At 34.2% G+C, this 8,739-nt stretch overlaps 1 protein-coding gene across 3 annotated transcripts; it reads left to right on the top strand.

Annotated features, from left to right (window-relative positions):
* The first annotated feature begins 438 nt into the window (after positions 1–438).
* On the top strand, positions 439–8,731 carry LOC103311860. 3 transcript variants are annotated; one of them, XM_008191648.3, is made up of 7 exons: positions 439–1,341; positions 4,933–4,959; positions 5,208–5,365; positions 5,463–5,635; positions 5,716–5,866; positions 5,932–6,141; positions 6,635–8,731. In XM_008191648.3, the coding sequence occupies exons 1-7, from the start codon at positions 947–949 to the stop codon at positions 7,084–7,086; spliced, it is 1,566 nt and encodes a 521-aa protein (XP_008189870.1). In that variant the 5' UTR covers positions 439–946; the 3' UTR covers positions 7,087–8,731. The 3 variants fall into 3 exon arrangements, with proteins under 3 accessions (XP_008189870.1, XP_008189871.1, XP_008189869.1); XM_008191647.3 differs by having other exon boundaries at positions 498–1,341; positions 4,933–4,980; XM_008191649.3 differs by lacking the exon at positions 4,933–4,959.
* Positions 8,732–8,739: the final 8 nt, after the last annotated feature.

Raw genomic sequence — 8,739 nt, 5'->3', positions numbered from 1 at the left:
GAATGATCGAAATAGAGTCTACCGAGACTAAACAATGTTAAAATGTATAACAATGACCATCATGAATCATGATTAGGATAATAATAATAATAATAATAATAATAGTATTGATAAAATATAGGTGGCGGCATATAGGAGGAAAGAGAAAAACGCTGCAATATCGGTATCATGTGGAAGTGGTATAGGAGAAAAAGAAGACGAAGAATAAGAGGAGGAGAAGGAAAAAAAAACAAGAAGAAAAAGAGGAGAAGAAGAAACAGGAGACGTAAAAAAGAAGAAGGAAGCGCGGCGCGGCACGTAGGTACATACGCGACGCACAGACGCGCGCCGCCGGGTCCAAGGGTGGTGGTGCGACGGTGGCGGGGGCGGCGGCGCGGTGTATAAATGTAAACACTTAACACACGATTTTTACACACGCACGCCAATGCTCTCGCGCTCACGGGGTACACAACCCAGCAGCAACACTCACGCGTCTTCGAACGACGACGACTACGACGACGACGCGAAGCGCCAGATCGACGTCAAGTGCCAGAACAACGCGTGCAATCGCCTAAGCCACACGGACTGCGACACAATAGCCACTACGATAAAAAATTCGTGTTTGTGTTTTTTTTCACATTTTTTTTAGTTACGGTTCTGTATCGCGTTTTCGTTTACCGGCGTGCGTCGAGCCACCCCGAGCCCTATATAAGCGCACTCGAGACTCCGCCGCACGAATTGTTCGCAATCAACAGATTGACGGTGTCCAGCTCAAACACCACTCTCACTCTCCCTCTCACTATTTCTTCCTCTATCTCACCATCTCGTCCGCACTGCTGTTGGAGAAGAATATTTTATAGTGATATTTCGATATAATATTTGTTATCGTCCGACGACATATTATTATATTATATTGTTATAACCGCCGTCGTATAGCACGTCGAAGACGATCGTCACATCCGTCATCATGATGACGCTCACGCCACGGTTACTGGTAGCCGTTGTCTTACTATGGGCGGTTACGGTCGCCGTGCAGTCCCGGCCCGCCACCGACTCCGGCGAATCGGAAATAGAAGAGTCCGTGGAATTGTCACCCAATCCCTCGGTCGTGATGGTCCCGGTACGCCAGCTCATGGATCCGAATTCACCGTTTGCCCGTATTCTAAACAATCAGCTGCTTAAAATGTCCGAACGAGACCTACAGGCCATTGAAACTGGACTGACTGGAACCAAAACAAAACCCGTCTCCAGCGGTGACCCGGAAATGATGATGGGGGACATGCCGTCGGAAGACGATTCACAGGACTCGTCGTCACCAGCTACCATGTTTGAACGAGCCACAGTCATGACGGACAGAGAAAGGTAATATTATAACGCGTCTATTTTGGTTTAATTACGTATATATATATAATTATATAAATTCGGTTGCACGGGGGGGCAGTTTTCACACACGTGGTTACCGCACGTGGTCCACAATGTTACGATGTCTCACAGGAAAATAATTTGTATTAGGTGTAGAGAAATTCGTTAAATACAATTAAACCGAATTTGGTTTGGTTCCCAAAATTATTTTATTAAACAGAAAATGTCTTTAAATGAATCAGTTCGTTATGTGGTAGTTTCGCACCGTATAAGTACTCACTATAATATTATGTTGGATTCGCACGTTAATACCGACGTTGCTGTGGGTATATGGTTATTGCAGCGTGCAGGTTACGACAAGATTTATATGGTATACACCTGGTATTATGGTTACCCGCAGTGCTGGATTAAGCGATGATGCTCGAGGGTGGGCATTGTGCGTTTGGCACTCGAGGTTTTTTTTGGGCAGGACGTATCGACGATCGATAGTATTGAATTATTTTATAAGAGGCCTCCCTAAAATATCATGGTAGTCGCACACCGGCCCCTGGACCTATTTTTTATAGATACAGCTATGAAAATTTAATTCCGCGAAACGTCTTCTTCATGATCGTCCGGCCTACACTACATTTCGTATTCTATGAATAGAACATTATGACTGTTTTCACGACCCACTTGTGAACGCGCGCGTGTTTATGTGCTTAAATTTTATAATTATAGTTAATACGTTTATTGGCGTATTACCAGTGTACTGTCAACGGCATCACCCTAGGTTGGAAAGAGTTTCATTTCGCCTGTCATCTCGACGGAATCAAACTTCATCTACGGTGACGGGTTACGTCCGTTTAAAACATTGTGCTTGCGACCGTTTAAAAAACTTTAACGAACCGTGGAATTCACACGATTTGGTATTCGGTTTGCCACCAACACGCCGAGTTTTATCAAACGTGGGCCCATGTGTACATCTGACATACTAAATTTAGAGCAAAACCTCTCTGGGCGTGACCAGACAATCTCGTGAAAAAAACAAGAGTTTAATTCGATAGGAGAAAAAAATGTTTAAAAGGGAAATGCGCATAATATAATATATTATACGTAAATAAACATTGGACAGTCAACAAAAATGATTCACGATTGTGTGTACTTATATTACTCCAAGGCAAATAAAAATTATATTAATTTTCTTTTAAATTGACGTAATTTTACTAAGACCGTGCAATTAATTTGATTTGAAGAAAGTATACTTACCAGATATTATCATATTATTAATTCCTAAAAATAAAATTTAATTAATATAATTTAATAATAATATGCACTTTAGATAGAAAACTGTAACTGGTAAATTTTGTAAAAATATCAAACATAGAAATATTATGTGTAAAACAGAATTCCAAATGTTAAAATATAAAAAGTTTATGTATGAAAACTTAAGCAGTTAATTATTCCATCTCTATTTTACGTTAATATTTATTTTATATAATATATGCTCAAAAATGAATCTAGTCACAAATATATGTAGACAATAATGTTATAATATGTATTATTATCAATATTAAACACAAAAAACATATAATTGCAGCCAATTCAATAACATTCGTTATTCAAAATATAAACAAGTTAACCACTAATTTTATATATATTCTGTACAACTACATTTGAAACAAAACATTTTAAAGATAATTATAATAAAAATGCGGTTAAAGATTGTTAGTAAAATTTGATTCTATAAACAAATTTCATATAATTTCAGTATAATTGAATTTTAAAATATGTAACAATTTAAACTGTTTAAAATTAAATATTTAATAAACATAAGAACATCTATTAGTATTAGTTACTTATGAATTTATTACAATTTATCAAATAATACAATAATTATTAATTGTACGATTGATACAATTAAATAATATATATGACACAATAATAATGTACATATACGTACTTCAGAACGTACTTGTCTTGTTATTTTACTATATGAAACAATTTTTATGCTTCAAAATCATATCATGTAATTTATTAGTTAATTACTCACGAATTAACTTATAATTACAAATATAATTTATTAGTTTCCATAAAAACATAAAATATTCTTATACAACAGAGAAGAGGATTAAAATAACTGCGCAATTAATTCTTATATTTAGTAGGTACTTTTAAAAATGTTTTATATTACCAAAATTATTCATTTTTTATATAGTTTTGTAATAATTCTTAATAAAAGATTTATGCAACTTTTTTTTTAAGAAATGCCTTTTTAATCTTTATTGTTAATCTTATAGGTAGTAGAACAACACTTCTAGTTTTCTGAAAGATGAAATATTAACAAATGGGTGTTACTCTTGTACACAGATATTATAAATATCAACCAAAATAAAATGGATTACGTAATTGTAATTTAAATGGAAACTCGTAAATTAATTCTACCTAAAATCTAAAACATCCGTATCAGCAGTGTTGTTGTTTTTAAGTTTGTGCATTATTCATAAATAATTGTATGGTTGATACCCAAAATCGATTTCCGCTGCCACACAATCTAATGGAATATCTAATATACCGATTTCAAAATCATAAGATGTCAGAAAATATTCAAATTTCCTAGTTATCCAAAACAAAAAAAAACTGTATAGTAATTATTATATAGAAAGGAAGAAAGGGTATTATTATAGTACTTATATATCTATATTATATGTGTCATGTAGAATACACTCTACACAGATTATTATAAGAACACAGATAATTTAAATTCATAAACAATAGGTGGGAGATAAAAAATGTTGCACTTTACACGAAAAAAAAATTATAGGTACATATAAATGTAGACTGATGGATTGAAGTTGTTAAATAAAAATCTGTCTTAAGCAAAATTTATTTTTATTTTATTTTTTAATGAGACCCCGACGCTCTTTAAATTACAAAATTATGTTGGGTACACGTGCCACAGTGTAGTACACCGTAGGTACAGGTAATGTTTGACGATTACGTGTGTGTACGATTTAATTTTTTTTTCGTCTCGGCTCCTTAATTTATTCGTCTGGACCATTATGTTTTTATTTATTTTAAACCGAAATTTAGGGGGAAATGCACTTGACGACTGCATTTCCAGACAGATTTTAATGCGTCTACTCGGGCGTTTTTTAAACGATTACAGGTTTAGTTGGTTTCGGTTTTTATTTTTCGTTTTTGGTTTCGTTTGTGACCCGGTTAATAAATCGAGACAAAAAATAAAAATAAAAAAATAAGAAACCTAAAGTACACGCAAGTAAAGAGGCGCATTTACAATTACGTGTTCTCTTGCAGCCGGTAAATGTACGACGATCTCGTTTAATGGGAACTGTCTACACGGTCTTCGGCCTTGACTTCCCAGACGGAGCTTAAAACGTAACCATTAATATTTAATATTATCCGATTTATATCTACTCTTGGCGATTAATAATTTTTCGCGTCATAATGTAAAAACACGGTGAAAATATTAGCGGTTGGATATTATTATAATATAATCAAAAAGTTTATACTTCATCGCGTGTCCACACAACACTTGCATTTGTTTTTAATTTAATTGCTCATACACCAATGAAATTTGTTTATTCACAGCCCCGAGTATGAAGATCCCGAGGTCCGGTATGTTGAATCAACGACGTCGTAAGTGTGCGTGTGTTTGTGATTGCATTTCTCATCTAACCTTATTTTTTGTGTTAACTGTTGTCAACCGTAGCTAGTGTACCATTTCTGTTATTATTGTTATTAATACCTAATAAGTTACCTGTTTGCTATTGTTTCGTTAATGTTGTTGTGTTGTTGTTGTTGTTGTTTTATCGATTGCACGAAACCAAACACTGTTTAATACGTGTTTTGCTTTGTTGTTGTAGAGCCAGACAACAAAGAATTGAAGACATTCAACGTCAAATGATAAACTTAACAGGGAGGAAATCAATAATCCCGCCGATCCCAGTGAAAAAAACGGGTCCGATTTCGTCTTATCCCTCCGACACATTTATAGAAAAAACGCAAAGCTTTTATCCTATTTGTAAGTTAAATTTGTCTGTACAATTTGTAATAATTTAATACCAAAAATAATCACAGTATAAAGTGATATAATATTTTGTGATTTTAATTACGCACAGGTGAAATGCCTAAGCACACAAATGGAGATTCCTGGAACACAAAGGAATTGATGAATTTAATGTTTAATATTAGTTTACCCAAGTCGTCTAATGGTATCTCAGTAAACGTAAATACTGCTAGACTCAGGCTGTACAAACAATTTGTATCTTGTTATTCACAAACGAGTAATGAGGTATGTACGGATAAATTTGATTATTATTATTTAAAAATCTGGTGTATAATTATTAGCTTTTTTGATGTGTTAATCAATAGACCGATGATTCTCAATCATGTCAGCCAACATTATTTGTAACTAAGAAGCAGTCCAATTTGACTAACGCTAGTGTAGTACCAATAATAATGGACGAGAGACTGATTCGCGTATCAATTTATTTGAACATTAGATCACTTAAGAGGAAGAGAGGTAATGCATATGAATGAGTATATTTTTTAATTTACTTTTAACTAACGAAATTCATTACTTAACAGTAATAAAGAGGAAGTTATTGGACAGCCGTATGGTGCCATATTTCAGCGAGAAATGGACAGAATGGAACATTCGTAATGCAGCAAAAGCTTGGCACAAGAACCCAGCTCGGAATTACGGAATCAGTATTGAAGTTGAAGACGAAGATGGCAACTTTCTTCCAGTCGCCAAATTTTTTAGGCCTATAAATTGTTCGGAAGACGCACAAATGAGTAATATTTATTTATTTTATTAAATAATTAGCAAATCAAAAAAAATAGATAGTTAATAATATTGGATTTATATTTTACGTTCTGATACAAAAAAAATATTGGTGATTATATATTTAAATATATATATAATATGTATTTCCAAGGTCCAAACTAATTTTCATAGTCAACTTTTGTTATTTAAAATAAAATAATATTACGTTTATTAGCCCGAGGAGTACCTTGGGTGTAGTTATAGTTTGAATACCTCTAAATTTTTACAAAAAAAAGAAACACAATTTCTATCATATTGATTTTTAGGTTGTTTATTGAAGTCATATAAAAATTATATATTCAAAGGAACAGCAAAATTTGACTAAGAAAACGAACCATTGTGTTTTGAACAACAGTTCACCACGTTCACGGCCGTTACGTTAAGCGATACTCGCGTGCACACTATGCGCGTCTTATCTATATAATGCATCTAATAATATGACTATGTTCCGAAATGTTACAGTGACCCCAAAGCCGATGCCCGGGTTTCTGATGGAGGCGGTGCACAGCAATTACGGCGTACTGGTCCGCAACCCGACCACCACGGCCAACAACAGTAACACCAACGCGGAAGACGCACTCGCGCTCAGCTTCAACATGTACATGTATCCGATGATGGACGTTACCACGGTCGAGGTACCAGAATCGGAGGCGAACAATGCCATGTTTTACCTGTACGCGAAAAACACGCTTGAACAGGTGGGCGGCAGAAGCTCTGGTTTGTCGCAGGGGCAGGAATACATGATAGCCGAGTTTCAGCACCGGATCCGGCACGGTATCCAGCACCGGAACAATGGCACCATACCCGGAAGTCTGTCCAAAGACGGACACGAGCTTCGCGACCAGATCATTCCGCAAAGCATAATCCAGTGGAACGTGCAGCACAAGTCGACAACCACCGAGACCCCGGACTAGTCAAATCTTAATACAATATATCTTGATATAATTATACATGTGCACAGGGTGATTCTAAAACATCTTATTTAGGCTCGTTGTTTCAAATAAATAGGTGGCTTGCTGGGATAAACGTTATCCACACTCCCGAACAAAACATATTATTTAACTCTAACTTATGTCTTCTCCCTATATGCGCATAATTTAAGTGATTTTCGCGATTTTCACTATTTTATTTTGTTAATTTAATCTTGTGTTTTATTATAGGCATATTTATTTTACTTTATTACTATTTATTTGTTTAAAAGTAAATTAACCACCGTAAACTACTCTGCAATAGCCGGATAACACATTGTCCGGTTTACGATTGAAAAATCCACCCTGTATACATGTATATATACTATTAAATAAATTATAAACACAGTAGTATAATATGCTACATGTGACGCCACTTTTCAGCGTGTGCAAACAATTTAATTAATATAACAAAACATTGATAAAACCACCAGCGATCACAACTTCACAAATATAAGTAACACGTATTCGAGCCGTGTATGTTTCGACTTAGGTCCGAAGAGACACATACACAAACACACACACACGCTCAGACCCACTTCAAACCCAATTGCAGTTTTTTTTTCATGTTAGGTGGAGGGACAGAATATTATATAATAATGTATATGTACATGCATTGACGTATAGTGTGCGATTGACAGGTAGATTTAGTATATAACTTTAATTTATATTATTATTATTATTACTATTAATTAATTTAATGTTTATTGTACTAACACTATGTAAAATGTTCCTATAGTTTTTATAATTAGCGACGATCAAACTAAAATATCAGATGTGTGTTAGACTGTAGCCGTTCTACATCGACACATTACCTACCCTACCTATTTAATCCATTTTAAACGCAAACGCCGCGCGATCATCGGTGAAATAGAAAAATCGCCTTTCAATTTTTTTTTCTCAAAAATACAATATAATAATTACAATATATTATTATCAGTACCCACACCGTGGTCGGAATTGTTGTTAATTCGTGCCTCGATCGTACACACATATTCGTTAGGACGGTATACCTATTCCTACATATTATTTTATTCGAGTTTTAGTAATTTATAACATTTTGTTAAAATATTAATTTATTATTTCGTACGACCGTTTCGGGCGTGCGTATTTTTCTGTTTATTTTTCTTCTTTTTTTACGAATTATGTGTTTATTATAATATTATTCACCAGAGTGTGCACGGATATAATATAGGTACCACAAATGACGTGTTATTATGATTGTTAGTGCGCATTATAATATTATTATTGTTCATCTCACCTAGTGCGCGCGCCGCGATGTCTACGGACGTCCGGATGGTATATATATAATAAATCATGGCATACCTTTATATACAACATACCTAATATTTCTACTATTAATTTATTAATTTATTAATATTTAAGTTTTTTATTTTTTTCTTATTTAGAATATATTATATTAGGTAGTTTTCGTAACGACGTGACACATTCGTGACGACGTATTAAGATATATTATAATAATGCTTCCTAACAACAATGTACCCTTTTACGTATTGTAAATAATCGCTGTACTTTGTTTGTTTTATTTATATATATATATATTTATAGATAATAGATATATCGCATAATATTATGTGT

Source organism: Acyrthosiphon pisum, chromosome A2 (genome assembly GCF_005508785.2).
Source record: "Acyrthosiphon pisum isolate AL4f chromosome A2, pea_aphid_22Mar2018_4r6ur, whole genome shotgun sequence".
NCBI classification, from domain to species: Eukaryota; Metazoa; Arthropoda; class Insecta; order Hemiptera; family Aphididae; genus Acyrthosiphon; species Acyrthosiphon pisum.
The sequence above is the reverse complement of the archived record's forward strand: the minus strand, read 5'-3'. Positions and strand labels throughout refer to the sequence as shown.

Bases quoted from the DNA above. Each gene is read 5' to 3' on its own strand.
- LOC103311860 (XM_008191647.3), top strand. From the start codon at position 947: ATGATGACGCTCACGCCACGGTTACTGGTAGCCGTTGTCTTACTATGG. The intron at 5,366-5,462 runs GTAAGTTAAATT...AATTACGCACAG, and splicing joins GCAAAGCTTTTATCCTATTT to GTGAAATGCCTAAGCACACA. The intron at 5,636-5,715 runs GTATGTACGGAT...GTTAATCAATAG, and splicing joins ATTCACAAACGAGTAATGAG to ACCGATGATTCTCAATCATG.